Consider the following 22,723-nt stretch of genomic DNA (forward strand, 5'->3'; position numbering starts at 1 on the left):
TCTGGTCCTAGACTCCCCCACTATAGGAAACAACCTCTCCACATCCACTCTATCTGTGTCCACTGGTCCTAGACTCCCCCACTATAGGAAACATCCTCTCCACATCCACTCTATCTGTGTCCTCTGGTCCTAGACTGCCCCACTATAGGAAACATCCTCTCCACATCCACTCTATCTGTGTCCTCTGGTCCTAGACTTCCCCACTATAGGAAACATGCTCTCCACATCCACTCTATCTGTGTCCTCTGGTCCTAGACTCCCCCACTATAGGAAATATCCTCTCCACAGCCACTCTATCTGTGTCCTCTGGTCCTAGACTCCCCCACTATAGGAAACGTCGTCTCCACATCCACTCTATCTGTGTCCTCTGGTCCTAGACTCCCCCACTATAGGAAACATCCTCTCCACATCCACTCTATCTGTGCCCTCTGGTCCTAGACTCCCGACTATAGGAAACATCCTCTCCACATCCACTCTATCTGTGTCCTCTGGTCCTAGACTACCCCACTATAGGAAACATCGTCTCCACATCCACTCTATCTGTGCCCTCTGGTCCTAGACTCCCCCACTATAGGAAACAACCTCTCCACGTCCACTCTATCTGTGTCCACTGGTCCTAGACTACCCCACTATAGGAAACATCCTCTCCACATCCACTCTATCTGTGTCCTCTGGTCCTAGACTCCCCCACTATAGGAAACATCCTCTCCACATCCACTCTATCTGTGCCCTCTGGTCCTAGACTCCCCCACTATAGGAAACATCCTCTCCACATCCACTCTATCTGTGTCCTCTGGTCCTAGACTACCCCACTATAGGAAACATCCTCTCCACATCCACTCTATCTGTGCCCTCTGGTCCTAGACTCCCCCACTATAGGAAACAACCTCTCCACATCCACTCTATCTGTGTCCACTGGTCCTAGACTACCCCACTATAGGAAACATCCTCTCCACATCCACTCTATCTGTGTCCTCTGGTCCTAGACTCCCCCACTATAGGAAACATCCTCTCCACATCCACTCTATCTGTGCCCTCTGGTCCTAGACTCCCCCACTATAGGAAACATCCTCTCCACATCCACTCTATCTGTGTCCTCTGGTCCTAGACTCCCCACTAGAGGAAACTTCCTCTCCACATCCACTCTATCTGTGTCCACTGGTCCTAGTGTGTGGGAGATGAGAGGTGGAAGCAATAAAGGGCCGGAGGAATTGGAGAGGAGAGGAGAGGGGATCATTGGGAGAAAGAGAAGTGGGAGTGGGACCAGGGGTGGAGGGCTGATAGGCAGGTGAGGGAGGAGGAGAGCTCGGAATGGAATAGGAGAGAAGGGTAAGGGAGGAGAATTTACTGGAGGCAGAGTAATCGAGGAGTGTGCTACCGGCCATCAGTTCTTATACCAATAATCCAGAGACAATGATCTCAGTACTCTTCCACTTCTAATACCAGTTAACTCCCGCTTGAAATGCCCCCCCAGCCCCCCTCAGACTATCTGCACCATTTGAAGGCTCAGGCCCACACGCTGTTCTCAACGCAATCCCAATCTACGGAGGCTACAGCACGGAAACAGTCCCTGCATGACCCATTAGTACTCATCCCCTTTGATTCTGCCCACGTTGCCAGCAGCTTTCCCCCCTGAGGGGCGTTTACAGCGGCTGATAACCCACCGGCTCTGGCACGTGGGGCGGGGGGAGACCAGCAAGATCCGGGCCGTGGAGAGGAAGCTGATGCCGGGCACGGGTGGGAGGGCTGCACCGGGTTAAAGCAGATGCCCTTTAGCCTTGCCGTCTCAGCTGGCTGGAAGGCGTGCGTGCTTGTTGGAATTGCAGACTGACCGTTCCCCCACAGCTCGACTGCTGCCGGTCCGGTCTCGGGTCCCCCGTCCTGCTACCGCGGGGCACGGGACTCCCGGCTGGAAAAGCCCTGGGCTCCGACCCACCCCACGTCCCAGCGTCACACGGGGTTGGCGAATGAATCTGCTGCTGTAAATCGCCCTCCACAGGTGTGGGGTGCAATCAGAGGGGCTGGGAGCGAGCGGAGCAGGACACAGGATGGACGAACGGTCCGTTTCCGGACCGTGTGACTGTCCTGCTCCCCCCCCCACCCCCAGTGTCCGCCGCCAACGTCCCTCTGCCCTTTTACTGCCCGCCACAGTCAGGTGTCCTCTTCGCCGTCTGCAGGTCATCGGCAGCTCGCTGCTCTTCGTCCACGAGAGGAAGCGATGCGTCAACGTGTGGATGATCGATTTCGGGAAGACGACGGCGCTGCCCGAGGGGCAGACCCTGAGGCACAATCTCCCATGGGAGGAGGGCAACCGGGAAGACGGTTACCTCCTGGGACTCGAGAACCTGCTGGGCCTCTTGGCCGAGACCATCAGCAGGCAGCACGCCCTGGCCCTGTCCATGGCCGAGAACTGACGGCGGTGGTGGGGCTCGAGGCCGAGGAGGGCCCCAGCCCTGCCAATGGGACTGGCCTGGTTCTACTCTGGTCAGCTCTGTGACCACTGACGGGAAGGCGAGGGTCCCAGAAGGATGCACAAACCTCACTCTGTCCCTCAGGGTATCTCCGAAACACAGCCGGTCGATGGAATATGTCCTGCCCCCTTTGATAGATGAGAGACTCCTTCTCTGCCATGCTTGGGGTATCAGAGACTGATCCTCTTGCCCTCCCTGTACCGGCCCAGGCTGTGAGTGTAATTGGACAAATACTGGGAAGCGAGAGCTGAGGTACTCCAGGCAGCTGGTAGAAGAACTGTGGGACCTCGGAGGTTATACATCCTTTATGCTGTCTTATGGAAAGGCTTACTGTGGGAAGGTGTGTGATGGGACGGCGTGGAGGGAGAGTCACTCCGTGTCTGACCCCGGGAGTGTGTGATGGGATGGTGCGGAGGGAGATTCACTCTGTGTCTGACCCAGGGAGTGTGTGATGGGACGGTGTGGAGGGAGGGTCACCCTGTGTCTGACCCCGGGAGTGTGTGATAGGGCAGCGTGGAGGGAGATTCACTCTGTGTCTGACCCAGGGAGTGTGTGATGGGACGGTGTGGAGGGAGATTCACTCCGTGTCTGACCCCGGGAGTCTGTGATGGGGCGGCGTGGAGGGAGATTCACTCCGTGTCTGACCCCGGGAGTGTGTGATGGGGCGGCGTGGAGGGAGATTCACTCCGTGTCTGACCCCGGGAGTGTGTGATAGGGCAGCGTGGAGGGAGATTCCACTCCGTGTCTGAACCCGGGAGTGTGTGATGGGACGGTGTGGAGGGAGGGTCACTCTGTGTCTGACCCCGGGAGTCTGTGATGGGGCGGCGTGGAGGGAGATTCACTCCGTGTCTGACCCCGGGAGTGTGTGATAGGGCAGCGTGGAGGGAGATTCACTCCGTGTCTGACCCCGGGAGTGTGTGATGGGACGGTGTGGAGGGAGGGTCACTCTGTGTCTGACCCAGGGAGTGTGTGATGGGACGGTGTGGAGGGAGTGTGTGATGGGAGGGTGTGGAGGGAAGGTCACTCTGTGTCTGACCCCGGGAGTGTGTGACGGGACGGTGTGGAGGGAGGGTCACTGTGTGACCCCGGGAGTGTGATGGGACGGTGTGGAGGGAGGGTCACTCTGTGTCTGACCCCGAGGGTGTGTGATGGGACGGTGTGGAGGGAGGGTCACTCAGTGTCTGACCCCGGGTGTGTGATGGGACGACAAGTGTCAGGGTATTGGCCGCTGTGTACGGAACGATCCCGTTTCGAGTCCGGTGCTTCCCTGATGATTGCTTCCTGCGAGGTCCCAGGGTTTGGTACCACTTTTCGCATCGACACTACAAGCCTCGTGTAGCAGTGACAGGGCGGGGAGTGAGCGGGGAAGAGTTGTAAATCCCGTCCGCTCTGGCAATCACGGAGGCAGCCCAGGTTTGGGAATATGTCATCCCATTCCCATTCCCATTCCTGTGAGTCCTTCCGGGATCACTTCCAGCAACCTGTCCGCTCAGCTCTGGCGGGAGGGAGTTCACCTTGCTGTGGCGAGGCCCGCCGACCCTGGTGGCTGAGGGGAATGCAGTGGGTCTGTCTGGACGCCATGCTAGTGGTGAGTGAGTGAGACTGTGTGACTGTCCGGTGGCTGGATCTGACTGGCCGTGTTCCTCGTGAACGGGGAAACACCATCAAACCGTGGCTGCTGGCAAAGTTCACAGCGGGTATCGGTGAGCGTTCAGGGTGGCCCGGGGCAACGAGCTGCTCCCCGCAGGCCGAACGCGAACATGACCCACCGGTTCATCCGGACTGCCAGTTCGGGTCTGGAGTTGTGTTCATTTTTGTTTTAAAAACCGCGGCGTAACGTGCAAAATGCTGGAGGAACTCAGTAAGTCAGGCAGCATCCATGTAAGTTTTTAATAAACCGTTGCCGTTCTGGGACACTAATCCCAGCGGTAATGCCGGGGAATCACGTGTTCCTGTGTAACATGCTAAACACAAGTGTGTTGGATTAAAAAATATATGAATATCCGGTAGTCTGGCCATTCGCTGACCCCTCATCAGAACCGCTGCTCGCTGGAAGCTTTCTGTTTCTCGGTAAACTCCGGAGTAAATCCCAGGAGATCAGCAGTTTCTGAGATCGCCCGGCACCGGCAAAGTCACTCGGGTCACCCTCTCCCCCCTCCCCCCAGTCCCATGGTCGGTCCGAACCTCTTGACCAAGTCCGCCTGCTTCTCTGGGTTGAGTTGCTGCCGCGTGATTGGCTGATGGGGGCCGGCGCTCAGAGTTCCAGAGAAGTTTGCACTGGGAGGGGTGAGAGGTCCCGGTGCAGGTCGATGGTTTAACTGGGAGGGGTGAGAGGTCCTGGTGCAGGTCGATGGTTTAACTGGGAGGGGTGAGAGGTCCCGGTGCAGGTCGATGGTTTAACTCGGGAGGGGTGAGAGGTCCCGGTGCAGGTCGATGGTTTAACTGGGAGGGGTGAGAGGTCCCGGTGCAGGTCGATGCTTTAACAGGGAGGGGTGAGAGGTCCCGGTGCAGGTCGATGCTTTAACTGGGAGGGGTGAGAGGTCCCGGTGCAGGTCGATGGTTTAACTGGGAGGGGTGAGAGGTCCCGGTGCAGGTCGATGGTTTAACTGGGAGGGGTGAGAGGTCCCGGTGCAGGTCGATGCTTTAACTGGGAGGGGTGAGAGGTCCCGGTGCCGGTCGATGCTTTAACTGGGAGGGGTGAGAGGTCCCGGTGCAGGTCGATGGTTTAACTGGGAGGGGTGAGAGGTCCCGGTGCAGGTCGATGGTTTAACTCGGGAGGGGTGAGAGGGTCCCGGTGCAGGTCGATGGTTTAACTGGGAGGGGTGAGAGGTCCCGGTGCAGGTCGATGCTTTAACAGGGAGGGGTGAGAGGTCCCGGTGCAGGTCGATGCTTTAACTGGGAGGGGTGAGAGGTCCCGGTGCAGGTCGATGGTTTAACTGGGAGGGGTGAGAGGTCCCGGTGCAGGTCGATGGTTTAACTGGGAGGGGTGAGAGGTCCCGGTGCAGGTCGATGCTTTAACTGGGAGGGGTGAGAGGTCCCGGTGCCGGTCGATGCTTTAACTGGGAGGGGTGAGAGGTCCCGGTGCAGGTCGATGGTTTAACTGGGAGGGGTGAGAGGTCCCGGTGCAGGTCGATGCTTTAACTGGGAGGGGTGAGAGGTCCCGGTGCAGGTCGATGGTTTAACTGGGAGGGGTGAGAGGTCCCGGTGCAGGTCGATGCTTTAACTGGGAGGGGTGAGAGGTCCCGGTGCAGGTCGATGGTTTAACTGGGAGGGGTGAGAGGTCCCGGTGCAGGTCGATGGTTTAACTCGGGAGGGGTGAGAGGTCCCGGTGCAGGTCGATGCTTTAACTGGGAGGGGTGAGAGGTCCCGGTGCAGGTCGATGCTTTAACTGGGAGGGGTGAGAGGTCCCGGTGCAGGTCGATGCTTTAACTGGGAGGGGTGAGAGGTCCCGGTGCAGGTCGATGCTTTAACTGGGAGGGGTGAGAGGTCCCGGTGCAGGTCGATGGTTTAACTGGGAGGGGTGAGAGGTCCCGGTGCAGGTCGATGGTTTAACTGGGAGGGGTGAGAGGTCCCGGTGCAGGTCGATGGTTTAACTGGGAGGGGTGAGAGGTCCCGGTGCAGGTCGATGGTTTAACTGGGAGGGGTGCGGTCCCGGTGCAGGTCGATGGTTTAACTCGGGAGGGGTGAGAGGTCCCGGTGCAGGTCGATGCTTTAACTGGGAGGGGTGAGAGGTCCCTGTGCAGTTCGATGGTTTAACTGGGAGGGGTGAGAGGTCCCTGTGCAGCTCTATGGTTTAACTGGGAGGGGTGAGAGGTCCCGGTGCCGGTCGATGCTTTAACTGGGAGGGGTGAGAGGTCCCGGTGCAGTTCGATGGTTTAACTGGGAGGGGTGAGAGGTCCCGGTGCAGGTCGATGCTTTAACTGGGAGGGGTGAGAGGTCCCGGTGCAGGTCGATGGTTTAACTGGGAGGGGTGAGAGGTCCCGGTGCAGGTCGATGCTTTAACTGGGAGGGGTGAGAGGTCCCGGTGCAGGTCGATGGTTTAACTGGGAGGGGTGAGAGGTCCCGGTGCAGGTCGATAGTTTAACTCGGGAGGGGTGAGAGGTCCCGGTGCAGGTCGATGCTTTAACTGGGAGGGGTGAGAGGTCCCGGTGCAGGTCGATGCTTTAACTGGGAGGGGTGAGAGGTCCCGGTGCAGGTCGATGGTTTAACTGGGAGGGGTGAGAGGTCCCGGTGCAGGTCGATGGTTTAACTGGGAGGGGTGAGAGGTCCCGGTGCAGGTCGATGGTTTAACTGGGAGGGGTGAGAGGTCCCGGAGCAGGTCGATGGTTTAACTGGGAGGGGTGAGAGGTCCTGGTGCAGGTCGATGGTTTAACTGGGAGGGGTGAGAGGTCCCGGTGCAGGTCGATGGTTTAACTGGGAGGGGTGCGGTCCCGGTGCAGGTAGATGGTTTAACTCGGGAGGGGTGAGAGGTCCCGGTGCAGGTCGATGCTTTAACTGGGAGGGGTGAGAGGTCCCGGTGCAGGTCGATGGTTTAACTGGGAGGGGTGAGAGGTCCCGGTGCCGGTCGATGCTTTAACTGGGAGGGGTGAGAGGTCCCGGTGCAGGTCGATGGTTTAACTGGGAGGGGTGAGAGGTCCCGGTGCAGGTCGATGGTTTAACTGGGAGGGGTGAGAGGTCCCGGTGCAGGTCGATGCTTTAACTGGGAGGGGTGAGAGGTCCCGGTGCAGGTCGATGGTTTAACTGGGAGGGGTGAGAGGTCCCGGTGCAGGTCGATGGTTTAACTCGGGAGGGGTGAGAGGTCCCGGTGCAGGTCGATGCTTTAACTGGGAGGGGTGAGAGGTCCCGGTGCAGGTCGATGGTTTAACTGGGAGCGGTGAGAGGTCCCGGTGCAGGTCGATGGTTTAACTGGGAGGGGTGAGAGGTCCCGGTGCAGGTCGATGGTTTAACTGGGAGGGGTGAGAGGTCCCGGTGCAGGTCGATGGTTTAACTGGGAGGGGTGCGGTCCCGGTGCAGGTCGATGGTTTAACTCGGGAGGGGTGAGAGGTCCCGGTGCAGGTCGATGCTTTAACTGGGAGGGGTGAGAGGTCCCAGTGCAGGTCGATGGTTTAACTGGGAGGGGTGAGAGGTCCCGGTGCCGGTCGATGCTTTAACTGGGAGGGGTGAGAGGTCCCGGTGCAGGTCGATGGTTTAACTGGGAGGGGTGAGAGGTCCCGGTGCAGGTCGATGCTTTAACTGGGAGGGGTGAGAGGTCCCGGTGCAGGTCGATGCTTTAACTGGGAGGGGTGAGAGGTCCCGGTGCAGGTCGATGCTTTAACTGGGAGGGGTGAGAGGTCCCGGTGCAGGTCGATGGTTTAACTGGGAGGGGTGAGAGGTCCCGGTGCAGGTCGATAGTTTAACTCGGGAGGGGTGAGAGGTCCCGGTGCAGGTCGATGGTTTAACTGGGAGGGGTGAGAGGTCCCGGTGCAGGTCGATGCTTTAACTGGGAGGGGTGAGAGGTCCCGGTGCAGGTCGATGCTTTAACTGGGAGGGGTGAGAGGTCCCGGTGCAGGTCGATGCTTTAACTGGGAGGGGTGAGAGGTCCCGGTGCAGGTCGATGGTTTAACTGGGAGGGGTGAGAGGTCCCGGTGCAGGTCGATGGTTTAACTGGGAGGGGTGAGAGGTCCCGGTGCAGGTCGATGGTTTAACTGGGAGGGGTGAGAGGTCCCGGTGCAGGTCGATGGTTTAACTGGGAGGGGTGAGAGGTCCCGGAGCAGGTCGATGGTTTAACTGGGAGGGGTGAGAGGTCCTGGTGCAGGTCGATGGTTTAACTGGGAGGGGTGAGAGGTCCCGGTGCAGGTCGATGGTTTAACTGGGAGGGTTGCGGTCCCGGTGCAGGTCGATGGTTTAACTCAGGGTGGGTGAGAGGTCCCGGTGCAGGTCGATGCTTTAACTGGGAGGGGTGAGAGGTCCCGGTGCAGGTCGATGGTTTAACTGGGAGGGGTGAGAGGTCCCGGTGCCGGTCGATGCTTTAACTGGGAGGGGTGAGAGGTCCCGGTGCAGGTCGATGGTTTAACTGGGAGGGGTGAGAGGTCCCGGTGCAGGTCGATGCTTTAACTGGGAGGGGTGAGAGGTCCCGGTGCAGGTCGATGGTTTAACTGGGAGGGGTGAGAGGTCCCGGTGCAGGTCGATGCTTTAACCGGGAGGGGTGAGAGGTCCCGGTGCAGGTCGATGGTTTAACTGGGAGGGGTGAGAGGTCCCGGTGCAGGTCGATGCTTTAACTGGGAGGGGTGAGAGGTCCCGGTGCAGGTCGATGGTTTAACTGGGAGGGGTGAGAGGTCCCGGTGCAGGTCGATGCTTTAACCGGGAGGGGTGAGAGGTCCCGGTGCAGGTCGATGGTTTAACTGGGAGGGGTGAGAGGTCCCGGTGCAGGTCGATGCTTTAACCGGGAGGGGTGAGAGGTCCCGGTGCAGGTCGATGGTTTAACTGGGAGGGGTGAGAGGTCCCGGTGCAGGTCGATGGTTTAACTGGGAGGGGTGAGAGGTCCCGGTGCAGGTCGATGCTTTAACTGGGAGGGGTGAGAGGTCCTGGTGCAGGTCGATGGTTTAACTGGGAGGGGTGAGAGGTCCCGGTGCAGGTCGATGGTTTAACTGGGAGGGGTGAGAGGTCCCGGTGCAGGTCGATGCTTTAACCGGGAGGGGTGAGAGGTCCCGGTGCAGGTCGATGGTTTAACTGGGAGGGGTGAGAGGTCCCGGTGCAGGTCGATGGTTTAACTGGGAGGGGTGAGAGGTCCCGGTGCAGGTCGATGGTTTAACTGGGAGGGGTGAGAGGTCCCGGTGCAGGTCGATGGTTTAACTGGGAGGGGTGAGAGGTCCCGGTGCAGGTCGATGGTTTAACTGGGAGGGGTGAGAGGTCCCGGTGCAGGTCGATGGTTTAACTGGGAGGGGTGCGGTCCCGGTGCAGGTCGATGGTTTAACTCGGGAGGGGTGAGAGGTCCCGGTGCAGGTCGATGGTTTAACTGGGAGGGGTGAGACGTCCCGGTGCAGGTCGATGGTTTAACTGGGTGGGGTGAGAGGTCCCGGTGCCGGTCGATGCTTTAACTGGGAGGGGTGAGAGGTCCCGGTGCAGGTCGATGGTTTAACTGGGAGGGGTGAGAAGTCCCGGTGCAGGTCGTTGCTTTAACTGGGAGGGGTGAGAGGTCCCAGTGCAGGTCGATGGTTTAACTGGGAGGGTTGAGAGGTCCCGGTGCAGGTCGATGCTTTAACTGGGAGGGGTGAGAGGTCCCGGTGCAGGTCGATGGTTTAACTGGGAGGGGTGAGAGGTCCCGGTGCAGGTCGATGCTTTAACTGGGAGGGGTGAGAGGTCCCGGTGCAGGTCGATGGTTTAACTGGGAGGGGTGAGAGGTCCCGGTGCAGGTCGATGGTTTAACTGGGAGGGGTGAGAGGTCCCGGTGCAGGTCGATGCTTTAACTGGGAGGGGTGAGAGGTCCCGGTGCAGGTCGATGGTTTAACTGGGAGGGGTGAGAGGTCCCGGTGCAGGTCAATGGTTTAACTGGGAGGGGTGCGGAGGACTGTGGTCGGTGCAGGTCGGTGCTTTAACTGGTCCAGCACATGGGTGAAAAGGCCTGTTCCATACCGAAGCCGCTCATTGCAAGTGGAGAACCTTGCTGACTGGGCGAGAGGGCTGAGTCGGGGAAAGAGGGTTCACTTCTGACCAGCAATGGGATTTGAAAACCCAGCGGCTCCTCACAGTTCAGACCTGAACCACGCTGCAGATGTCTCTCTGTAATTTACACACAACGTACGTGTCTCGAGTACCTGACAAATAAACACAGGAAACACGAGACTGGCTGAATGGCGTTTTCCCAGACCAAGGTGGAGCAAGATTACTGAGGGACGGTGTGAGGGAGCGGGATTAACGTCAGTGGGGATACAGTCAGTGACACAGGACGATGGGGGAGAGGGGTCACTGAGGGACGGTGTGAGGGAGCTGGATTAACGTCAGTGGGGATACAGTCAGTGACACGGCGATGGGGGAGAGGGGTCACTGAGGGACGGTGTGAGGGAGCGGGATTAACGTCAGTGGGGATACATTCAGTGACACAGGACGATGGGGGAGAGGGGTCACTGAGGGACGGTGTGAGGGAGCGGGATTAACGTCAGTGAGGATACATTCAGTGACACAGGACGATGGGGGAGAGGGGTCACTGAGGGACGGTGTGAGGGAGCTGGATTAACGTCAGTGGGGATACATTCAGTGACACAGGACGATGGGGGAGAGGGGTCACTGAGGGACGGTGTGAGGGAGCTGGATTAACGTCAGTGGGGATACAGTCAGTGACACAGGACGATGGGGGAGAGGGGTCACTGAGGGACGGTGTGAGGGAGCTGGATTAACGTCAGTGGGGATACAGTCAGTGACACGGCGATGGGGGAGAGGGGTCACTGAGGGACGGTGTGAGGGAGCTGGATTAACGTCAGTGGGGATACATTCAGTGACACAGGACGATGGGGGAGAGGGGTCACTGAGGGACGGTGTGAGGGAGCTGGATTAACGTCAGTGGGGATACAGTCAGTGACACAGGACGATGGGGGAGAGGGGTCACTGAGGGACGGTGTGAGGGAGCTGGATTAACGTCAGTGGGGATACAGTCAGTGACACAGGACGATGGGGGAGAGGGGTCACTGAGGGACGGTGTGAGGGAGCTGGATTAACGTCACTGGGGATACATAATGATTCTGTGGGGTTCTGGGGTATTGATGGAGTTTCTGAACGATGGTGTGTGACCTTCTTTCTGCCAATATGGGTCAGCTCGTTTTCACTCTGAATTGCCGACCGCAGCTGCCGCCGGTTGTGACCCAGGGGAATCTCTGCCCTGACGGCAAATATCCGTGTAACGGGTAACCTGGGTCACACAGTCCTCGCGTCCCAGCCTGGATGTCCGGACACTGCAGGGTGTGCGGGACTCCGTGGCTGTGCTCGTTGGGACAGAGTGCGGGATGGCATCCCGGCAGTGATCTGGGTTCAATTCCCGTCCTTCTCGCTGTGGACGCCGTTGGTTTCCTCCCCGTGTCCCGGCTCCCTCCCGAAGCCCTGCGGGTTTGCAGGTGAATTGGTGTAATCGTGCCATTGGACTGGATACTGCGCTGGTTCTCTGAAACTGCCCAGTGTTCCGTGCACAGGGCAGGAGGTCGGGCGTTTCGGGAGGAGCTGAGCTTGCAATGCAGAGAAAGGGACGTGTGATTCCGAGCGCCGGGGGAGCTCGGCAGGACCGTCTGGCGGAGGGTCGACTCTCTCCCCGTCGGGCCGTGACTGCTGGCACGAAATGAAAAGTCCCATTGGCCTCCTCGTGAAAGACGAGGCAGAAACGCATCTAGTTTTGCCGAGATCCCAGTGGACGCCATTATGCCGGCGGTGGGTCGAGAAAGGCCACGGATACAAGACGCCGGAGGAACTCGGTCGGTCAGGCGGCATCTGTGGAGGGGAATGAACAGACAATTGTCTGGGCTGAGACCCCCCACCGGGGCCAGTGAAAGGACTTGGCCCGAAACGTTGGCGCCCAGTTCGGGATGAAAATGCCGTGTCTCAAAGCTACGAGTCGATGGCAATAACTTCAGTCGAGCGGGATATAGTTTGCAAAGCTGCGGGGTTGTACGAGAGGGCTGGACCCAACTGGGTGGCTCGTTTCTGACCCAGTGTAAACATCCTCGCAACGTTAACTCCCGGTGCTTTTTGTCGCTTTGCGTGTGCACATGGGAGGGGGGAGACATTGCGGCTCTAACATTTAACTGTCACTCCTCTGTCTCCGTGGATTTCAAGATGAATATTGTATACATTTCTCTGAGGTTAAATGTACTTGTTCTGCAGATACTCTGAGCTCCAGAATCAGAGAGAATTACAGCGCTGTAACAGACTCTTCGGCCCACCTAGTCCGTGCTGGACCGTTTAACTGCCTAGTCCCATCGACCACGGCCCTTCATACCCCTCCCATCCACGTACCTACCCAAAATGTTGGGATCGAACCATCTGTGCAGGCGTCTCGTTTTACACTCTCATCACCCTCTGAGTGAAGAAGGTTCCCCTCACGTTCCCCTTAAACTCTTCACCCTTAACCCATGACCTCTGGTTGTAGTCTCACCCAAACTCAGTGGAAAAAGCCTGCTTGCATTTACCCTGTCTATACCCCTCAGAACTGTGTACAATACTCCAAGTTAGGCCTCATCTACACCATTTCAACATCTCATCCCAACTCCTGTACTCAATACGTTGATTTATGAAGGTCAGCGTGCCAAAAGCTCTCTTTATGTCCCTATCTATGTGTGACGGCACTTTCAAGGACTTATGGACCTGTGTTCCACAATCCCTCTGCTCTGCTGCAGTGCTGAGCTCACTCTGTAAGACCTGCCCCGGTTGGTTCCAGCAAAGTGCAAAACCCCATCCCTGTCTGTATTAAACCCCACCCCTGTCTGCATTAAACCCCGCCCCTGTCTGCATAAAACCCCGCCCCTGTCTGCATTAAACCCCGCCCCTGCCTGCATTAAACCCCGCCCCTGTCTGCATTAAACCCCGCCCCTGTCTGCATTAAACCCCGCCCCTGTCTGCATTAAACCCCGCCCCTGTCTGCATTAAACCCCGCCCCTGTCTGTATTAAACCCCGCCCCTGTCTGCATTAAACCCCGCCCCTGTCTGCATTAAACCCCGCCCCTGTCTGCATTAAACCCCGCCCCTGTCTGCATTAAACCCCACCCCTGTCTGCATTAAACTCCATCTGCCATCCACTGCAAACCCTAATAGTTTCCTGTACTGTCCACTACATCCCCCAGTCTTGGTGTCATCCACTGATTTGCCCATCCAGTTCACCAAATCATTGATATAGATCAGAATCAGGTTATTATCACCGGCACCTGACGTGAAATTCGTTAACTTAGCAGCAGCCGTTCAATGCAAAACATAATCCAGCAGAGAGGGAAAAATAAAATAATAATACTAAATAAACAAGGAAATCAATTATGTATATTGAATAGATTTTTTTAAATGTACAAAAGCAGAAAATTTTTTAAAAAGTGAGGTAGTGTCCAAGGGTTCAATGTCCATTTAGGAATCGGATGGCAGAGGGGGAGAAGCTGTTCCTGAATCGCTGAGTGTGTGTCTTCAGGCTCCTGTACCTCCTCCCTGATGGCAGAGGGGAAGAAGCTGTTCCTGAATCGTTGAGTGTGTGTCTTCAGGCTCCTGTACCCCCTCCCTGATGACAGAGGGGAAGAAGCTGTTCCTGAATCGTTGAGTGTGTGTCTTCAGGCTCCTGTACCCCCTCCCTGATGGCAGAGGGGAAGAAGCTGTTCCTGAATCACTGAGTGTCTGCCTTCAGGCTCCTGTACCTCCTCCCTGATGGTAACAATGAGAAGAGGGCCCAGCACCAATCCCTGTGGCACACCATTGGTTACAGGCCTCCAGTCAGACAGGCAACCATCTAGCACCAGTCCCTGGCTTTTCCCACAAAGCCAATGTCTAATCCTATTTATGAATGTCGAGTGACTACCTTCTTCACCAACCTCCCATGTCAAAGGCCTTGCTAAAGTCCAGGTAGACAACATCCACTTTCCCAGTAATTCCCAGGAACACCTCTGTAAGCCTGGTTAGGGATGACCTACCACACACAAGGCCATGCTGACGATCCCTGATCAGTTCCAGTCCACCCAAATACTCAAACATCTGGTACCTTCTCTGTACTCTGTAATCTCTATAGGGTCTGTGACCTTTGCTTTTGTTATTCGGGGACTCGGGGGGGGGGGAAGCAGGAAATGAGGTACTGGAGGAGTATTGGAAATGCACGAGAACACTGAAGAAACAAATCAGGAGGGCTGGAAGAAGTCATGATGTTGCCCCAACAGACAGGCTCCTCCACTGAACACTGGGGCATCAACGGGTTCCTGCAGCGGGTTGGAGCCCAGTGTCGCACAGACCGAAAACCAGCTCCTGTGGCTGAAACGTGACCTGGGCTTACACGCATTCCTGCACAAAGAGCACCCCAGGAAGAAATAATAGAGCTGAGATTACTGGTGGCTTGCAGAAAGGAGGTCCAGCAACGTCCTTTGTGTGAGGTAATACCTCACACACTCACTGCCGATTTCTTTTCACACTCCTCGGAAGCCAAAGAATTATTTTCCAAATCTACCCTATCAATTTCCCTCAGTATCTGAAACGTCCTAATTAAATACTCACCCCCCGCAGTGATCACCATTGTTTATGTAATCGCGTCTAGCAACTACACCGGTTATAGCCCTGGCAAAACTACCCTCCTGCCAGGGTGCACAGCTCGGCAGGAAGGGCAGCACCTGTGGAGAGAAATGTGATGAAGGGTCTCGGTCCAAAGCGTTGGGTCTTTATTCCTCCCCATAGACACCGTCTGAGCAAGTGCAGCAGGCAGTGAAGAAGGCTAATGGAATGTTGGCCTTTATTACAAAGGGAATTGAGTACAAGAGCAAGGAAATCCTCTTGAATTTGTACAGAGCCCTGGTGAGACCACACCTGGAGAATTGTGTACAGTTTTGGTCTCCAGGGTTAAGGAAGAACATCCTGGCTGTAGAGGAAGTGCAGCGTAGATTCACGAGGTTAATTCCTGGGATGTCTGGACTGTCTTACGCAGAGAGGTTAGAGAGACTGGGCTTGTACACGTTGGAATTAAGGAGATTGAGAGGGGATCTGATTGAAACATATAAGATTATTAAGGGATTGGACAAGATAGAGGCAGGAAATATGTTCCAGATGCTGGGAGAGTCCAGTACCAGAGGGCATGGTTTGAGAATAAGAGGTAGGTCATTTAGGACAGAGTTAAGGAAAAACTTCTTCTCCCAGAGAGTTGTGGGGGTCTGGAATGCACTGCCTCAGAAGGTAGTGGAGGCCAATTCTCTGGATGCTTTCAAGAAGGAGCTAGATAGGTATCTTATGGATAGGGGAATCAAGGGATATGGGGACAAGGCAGGAACCGGGTATTGATAGGAATTGATCAGCCATGATCTCAAAATGGCGGTGCAGGCTCGAAAGGCCGAATGGTCTACTTCTGCACCTATTGTCTATTGATCTGACGGGTTCCTCCAGCATTTTGTGCGTGTTGCTCTGGATTTCGGTCTCTGCCGATGCTTCCTGGGGCTCCAGGCTCTTCACTTCTGGTTGAAGCAGAACTTTCTTCCTGAACAAGGGGGGACGCGGTTGGGCGGGGAGGCCGGAGAATAGATTCACGCCAAAGGCTTCCAGGGCCGGAGGAGTGTGACCCTGGAGGCAGGGGCATGGATAACGTTTAACGTTCAGAGTACGTAGTGGACTGGGTGGACTCCACGGTTAGTGGCAGGGGCCCATGGCATAAAAAGGGGCAGGAACCCCAGGTTTAGAGGGAGATGGGCCAAATGTGGGTAAAAGTGACGAGACGAGAGAGGCAAATGGATCAGCACTGATGAGTTGGACGTGTCACCGGGAACAACTCCACAGTTCTATCCTTTACAGGCCAGGCCACACCTCTGTCCACGTTTAAACTCATCGGCCAGCCCCGTTTCCCATGGATTCTTCTGGTCTGAGCAACAGGAACGGAGAGGACAGAGGCAGTTACTTCAGAGCCGGGTTACCCCCCTCGCTGCACATCTCAGCCTTGCCCAGAGGAGAGGAGTTACAGGGGTGGTGGGCTTCAGGTCAACGCCCACCGCCCCTCTGCTCAGGGGCAGTCAGGGAGTCTAATACCTGATCTACGTGCTGCTACAGGCCTTCGTTCCGGGTGGTACGAGACACTTGGTATTCTGGATCAGCTCCACTCCCGAATACTGCTTCTGTCCGTCCAGACATACTGGATATCAGCCAATTCCCTGACTTGCACAGCTTTTGTGTTGTCTGTGATCCACCGTGAAGCTCGCATGCTACGTTTATAAACCCAATACAGACACTTACGCTGTGTGAGTGAGTGAGTGAGAGAGAGAAAGAGAGAACGTGTGAGTGTGCATGTGCTTGTGTGTGTCTTGACACGGTTCCACAGTGGCAGATACAGTTCAGAGTGGGTATTTCACACTGTGACTGTGTCAATGTGAGTGTGAAAGAGTGTGTGTGTGTCCTGACAGTGACAAATACAGCTCAAGGTGGGTATCTCACACTGTGAGTGTGAGTATGTCTTGGCACAGTGACAAATACGGTTCAGGGGGTATCTCACACTGTGAGTGTGAGTATGCCTTGGCACAGTGACAAATACAGTTCAGGGGGTATCTCACACTGTGAGTGAGTATGTCTTGGCACAGTGACAAATACGGTTCAGGGGGTATCTCACACTGTGAGTGTATGCCTTGGCACAGTGACAAATACAGTTCAGGGGGTATCTCACACTGTGAGTGTGAGTATGTATTGGTACAGTGACAAATACAGTTCAGGGGGTATCTCACACTGTGAGTGTATGCCTTGGCACAGTGACAAATACAGTTCAGGGGGTATCTCACACTGTGAGTGTGAGTATGTATTGGTACAGTGACAAATACAGTTCAGGGGGTATCTCACACTGTGAGTGTGAGTATGTCTTGGCACAGTGACAAATACAGTTCAGGGGGTATCTCACACTGTGAGTGTGAGTATGTCTTGACACCGTGACAAATACAGTTCAGGGGGTATCTCACACTGTGAGTGTGAGGATGCCTTGGCACAGTGACAAATACAGTTCAGGGGGTATCTCACACTGTGAGTGTGAGGATGCCTTGGCACAGTGACAAATACAGTTCAGGGGGTATCTCACACTGTGAGTGTGAGGATGCCTTGGCACAGTGACAAATACAGTTCAGGGGGTATCTCACACTGTGAGTGTGAGTATGTCTTGACACCGTGACAAATACAGTTCAGGGGGTATCTCACACTGTGAGTGTGAGGATGCCTTGGCACAGTGACAAATACAGTTCAGGGGGTATCTCACACTGTGAGTGTGAGGATGCCTTGGCACAGTGACAAATACAGTTCAGGGGGTATCTCACACTGTGAGTGTGAGGATGCCTTGGCACAGTGACAAATACAGTTCAGGGGGTATCTCACACTGTGAGTGTGAGTATGTCTTGGCACAGTGACAAATACAGTTCAGGGGGTATCTCACACTGAGTGTGAGTATGTCTTGACACAGTGACAAATACAGTTCAGGGGGTATCTCACACTGTGAGTGTGAGTATGTCTTGACACAGTGACAAATACAGTTCAGGGGGTATCTCACACTGTGAGTGTGAGTATGTCTTGACACAGTGACAAATACAGTTCAGGGGGTATCTCACACTGTGAGTGTGAGTATGTCTTGACACAGTGACAAATACAGCTCAAGGTGGGTATCTCACACTGTGAGTGTGAGTATGTCTTGGCACAGTGACAAATACAGTTCAGGGGGTATCTCACACTGAGTGTGAGTATGTCTTGACACAGTGACAAATACAGTTCAGGGGGTATCTCACACTGTGAGTGTGAGTATGTCTTGGCACAGTGACAAATACAGTTCAGGGGGTATCTCACACTGTGAGTGTGAGTATGTCTTGGCACAGTGACAAATACAGTTCAGGGGGTATCTCACACTGTGAGTGTGAGTATGTCTTGACACCGTGACAAATACAGTTCAGGGGGTATCTCACACTGTGAGTGTGAGTATGCCTTGGCACAGTGACAAATACAGTTCAGGGGGTATCTCACACTGTGAGTGTGAGTATGTCTTGGCACAGTGACAAATACAGTTCAGGGGGTATCTCACACTGTGAGTGTGAGTATGTCTTGACACAGTGACAAATACAGTTCAGGGGGTATCTCACACTGTGAGTGTGAGTATGCCTTGGCACAGTGACAAATACAGTTCAGGGGGTATCTCACACTGTGAGTGTGAGTATGTCTTGACACAGTGACAAATACAGCTCAAGGTGGGTATCTCACACTGTGAGTGTGAGTATGTCTTGACACAGTGACAAATACAGTTCAGGGGGTATCTCACACTGTGAGTGTGAGTATGTCTTGACACAGTGACAAATACAGCTCAAGGTGGGTATCTCACACTGTGAGTGTGAGTATGTCTTGACACAGTGACAAATACAGTTCAGGGGGTATCTCACACTGTGAGTGTGAGTATGTCTTGACACAGTGACAAATACAGTTCAGGGGGTATCTCACACTGTGAGTGTGAGTATGTCTTGGCACAGTGACAAATACAGTTCAGGGGGTATCTCACACTGTGAGTGTGAGTATGTCTTGACACAGTGACAAATACAGTTCAGGGGGTATCTCACACTGTGAGTGTGAGTATGCCTTGGCACAGTGACAAATACAGTTCAGGGGGTATCTCACACTGTGAGTGTGAGTATGTCTTGACACAGTGACAAATACAGCTCAAGGTGGGTATCTCACACTGTGAGTGTGAGTATGTCTTGACACAGTGACAAATACAGTTCAGGGGGTATCTCACACTGTGAGTGTGAGTATGTCTTGACACAGTGACAAATACAGTTCAGGGGGTATCTCACACTGTGAGTGTGAGTATGTCTTGACACAGTGACAAATACAGTTCAGGGGGTATCTCACTGCCTTCAGTTCAGTAGCTGCAGCTTTCTAACCTTGCCGCCCGATGCCAGAGAGAGCCCACCAGCAGTTCTCTCCGATATTGTTGGCTGGCTTCTCCCTCTGAAGAACATGGAGAGCTCGGAGAACTGTAGTAGTTCTGCCTGTTGACAGTCAGATTCACTTCAATAACGGTGACATGCAGTGTTGTGGAGCCGTTCTCTTCAATCTGCAGACACAGATTTAATCCTGACCGCACTGTGGTCATTTGAATGTTCCCTAGTACCCCTGCTCCCACCCACTTCGCAACGTGTGGGGTCAGTACACATTGTCCCGGTCAGTGTGGGGGTGAGGGGTGAGATTCAGTCCAGTCGGTGCGACGTCCCGGTCAGTGTGGGGGTGGGGGGTGAGGTTCAGTCCAGTCGGTGTGACATCCCGGTCAGTGTGGGGGTGAGGGGTGAGATTCAGTCCAGTCGGTGTGACGTCCCGGTCAGTATGGGGGTGAGGGGTGAGATTCAGTCCAGTCGGTGTGACGTCCCGGTCAGTATGGGGGTGAGGGGTGAGATTCAGTCCAGTCGGTGCGACGTCCCGGTCAGTGTGGGGGTGAGGGGTGAGATTCAGTCCAGTCGGTGCGACGTCCCGGTCAGTGTGGGGGTGAGGGGTGAGATTCAGTCCAGTCGGTGCGACGTCCCGGTCAGTGTGGGGGTGAGGGGTGAGATTCAGTCCAGTCGGTGTGACGTCCCGGTCAGTGTGGGGGTGAGATTTGGATGTTGGGTGGGACAGTAATGTGTGAGTCATGTGTACGAGCGGACATTGACTTGTTGGACTGAAGGCTGTTTTCACGTTGTACCTTGTTCTCTGAAGGTCACAATACAGTTTCCATAAGACACTGGGGCAGAATTAGGCTTGTCCATCCTTCAAGTGTTCTCCATTTCATCACCGCTAATCCATTCTCCCTCTCAACCCCATTCTCCTGCCTTCTCGTGCCCTGGCTAATCAAGAATCTATCAACTCAGTGACTTGGCCTGTGGCAACGAATTCCACACATCCCCCTCATTGTTCTGAATTCTAGTGAATACAGGCCCAGAGCCATCAAACACCCTTCATGTGATAAGCCCTGTATTCACCAAATCATTTTCGTGAATCTCCTTTAAACCCTCTCCAGTGTCAGCACTTCCTCTCTTAGATTAGATAAAAACTATTCACCATACCCCAATTGTGGCTTTACTAGAGCCTTGTTTTGATACTCGAGTCCTCTTGAGATGAATGCTGATATTGCATTTGCCTTCCTCACCACCGATTCAACCTGCACAAGGACTCCTAAGTCCCTTTGCACCTCAGATTTTTCAATTTTCTCTCCATTTAGGAAATAGTTTAGTTTTATTTTTCTCTGCTAAAGTGCTTGGCTGTGCATTTCCCGCCATTGTGTCCAATTTGCCACTTCTTGGCCCATAATCTGTTTAAGTACCCCCTGTAGCTTCCCTGCCCCTCCACCTATTGTACTGTCTGCAGACTTGGCCAGAAAGCCATCAATCTCGTCATCCAATCATTGACATATAACATAAAAAGGGGCAGTCCCAACACAGACCCCTGTGGAACACCACTGGTCACCAGCAGCCAATCAGGAAAGGCTCCCTGACAAAGGTTCTCGGCCCGAAACGTCATCAGCGCTTCTCCCTATAGATGCTGCCCGGCCTGCTGTGTTCCACCAGCATTTTGTGTGTGTTGTTGTCTGAATTTCCAGCATCTGCAGATTTCCTTGTGTAGGCTCTTCACTCTTTGCCTCCTGCCAATCAGTATCCGTGCTAGAATCTTTCCTGTAATACCGCGGGCTCTGAACTCGTTCAACAGCCTCATTGTCAAATGCCTTCTGAAAATCCAAGAACACAATTCCCACCATGGATTCCAGGGATGGGAAGCTCAGCTGGGTTAGGGCGGTACTGAGGAAGTTGAGAGGTTTCAGGGTGGGGAGAGCAGAGAGGGTGGGGAGGGCAGGGAGGGTGGGGAGGGCAGAGAGGGTGGTGAGAGCAGGGACAGAGCTGCCAGAAGGAGTGGTGGACGTGGGTTTGATTGTCACATTTAAGAGAAATATGCTCTGGGTGCAGGTAGATGGGACGAGGCAGAAGATCAGATAGGCATGAACTAGATGGACTGGAAGTCCTGTTTCTGTATTGTGGGAGTGCTGCACGGTTAGAGGTGACATTGGATGAGATCGGTTCCTGTAGAAAAACACATCGGGTGAATTGTTACAAGTCTGTGATTATTGCCGGGTAATACGTGGTCTTTGTCCATAAGACGGTGTTGTTAAGAGGGCGAATGGTGTGTTGGCATTCATCAACTGTGGGATTGAGTTCAAGAGCCCTGAGGTAATGTTGCAGCTATACAAGACCTTGGTCAGACCCCACTTGGAGTACTGTGTTCAGTTCTGGTCACCTCACTACAGGAAGGATGTCGATACTATGGAGAGACTGCAAAGGAGATTTACAAGGATGTTACCTGGATATGACAATAGGTTGAGTGAACTTGGCCTTTTTTTCTTGGGGTGACAGAGGATGAGAAGTGATTTGATGGAGGTGTACAATGAGAGACACTGATTGTGTGGACAGTCAGAGGCTTTTCCCCATGGCTGAGAGGGCATAGTTTTAAGGTGCTTGGAAGTAGGTACAGAGGAGATGTCATGGACAGGTTTTTTAAACACAGAGTGGTGAGTGTGTGGAATGGGCTTCCAGCGGCAGTGGTGGAGGCGGAAATGATAGGGTCTTTTAAGAGACTCCTGGATGGTTACATGGAGCTTAGAAAAATAGAGGGCTATGGGTACATGTTCAGCACAGCTTTGTGGGCCGAAGGGCCTGTATTGCGCTGTATGTTTTCTATGTTTCTAACACTTCCATCAAAAATCCCTCCCCTCCATAAGTCATCGGAGCAGAATCAGGCCATTCAACCCATTGAGTCTGCTCCACCATTCCATCATCCTGGATCCCACTCAACCCATACAACTGCCTTCTTGCCATATCCTTTGATGCCCCGACCAATCAGGAAACAATCAACTTCCACCTTGAATATACACACAGACTTGGCCTCCACTGCAGTTTGTGGCAGAGTATTCCACTGATTCACTACTCGCTGGCTAAAAGAATTCCTCATTACCTCTGTTCTAAAGGATTGCCCCTCAGTTTTGAGGCTGTGCTCTCTAACTCTAGATACACATACCATAGGAATCATCCTCTCCACATCCACCCTATCTAGTCCTTTCAACAAATAATGAGATCTCCCCACATTCTTCTCAATTCGAGTGAACACAGGTCCAAAGCTGCCAAACCTTCCTCACATGTTAATCCTTTCATTCCCGGAATCGTCTTCCTGAACCTTCTCTGGACTCTCTCTAATATCAACACATCCTTTCTGAGATACGGGGCCAAAAGAGTTGACAATACTCCAAGTGCGACCTGACTAGTGTCTTATAAAGGCTCAGCATTATCTCCTTGCTTTTATATTCTACCACAAAGCCATCAATTCCATTATCTAAATCATTTACAAACAATGTGAGAAGTAGTGGTCCCAAAGCTGACCTGCGGAACACCACCAGTCACTGACAGCCAACCAGAAAAGGCCCCCTTTATTCCCACTCACTGCCTCCTGCCTGTCAGCCATTCCATGTCAGTATCTTTTCTGTAACACCAGAGGATTTTATATTGTTAAGCAGCCTCGTGTGGCACCTTATCAAATGCCTTCTGGAAACC

The 22,723-nt window shown here is 54.3% G+C and overlaps 1 protein-coding gene across 2 annotated transcripts in view; it reads left to right on the top strand.

Moving 5' to 3' along the window:
• Nucleotides 1-4,473, top strand: part of LOC140717820 (inositol-trisphosphate 3-kinase B-like) — a 61,113-nt gene extending 56,640 nt beyond the window's left edge. Inside the window, exons 7-8 of one of the 2 annotated variants that reach the window (XR_012096623.1) lie at nucleotides 2,178-3,412; nucleotides 3,491-4,473. Coding sequence is in view for 1 of the 2 variants with exons in the window: in XM_073031541.1 (XP_072887642.1) it covers nucleotides 2,178-2,414 (237 nt within the window). In the remaining variant the exon portion in view is untranslated. Of the gene's footprint in view, nucleotides 1-2,177 lie in introns of both variants that reach the window. The other variant, XM_073031541.1, reaches the window with a different exon arrangement.
• Nucleotides 4,474-22,723: the final 18,250 nt, after the last annotated feature.

This window comes from Hemitrygon akajei, chromosome 28 (genome assembly GCF_048418815.1).
Source record: "Hemitrygon akajei chromosome 28, sHemAka1.3, whole genome shotgun sequence".
NCBI lineage: Eukaryota > Metazoa > Chordata > Chondrichthyes > Myliobatiformes > Dasyatidae > Hemitrygon > Hemitrygon akajei.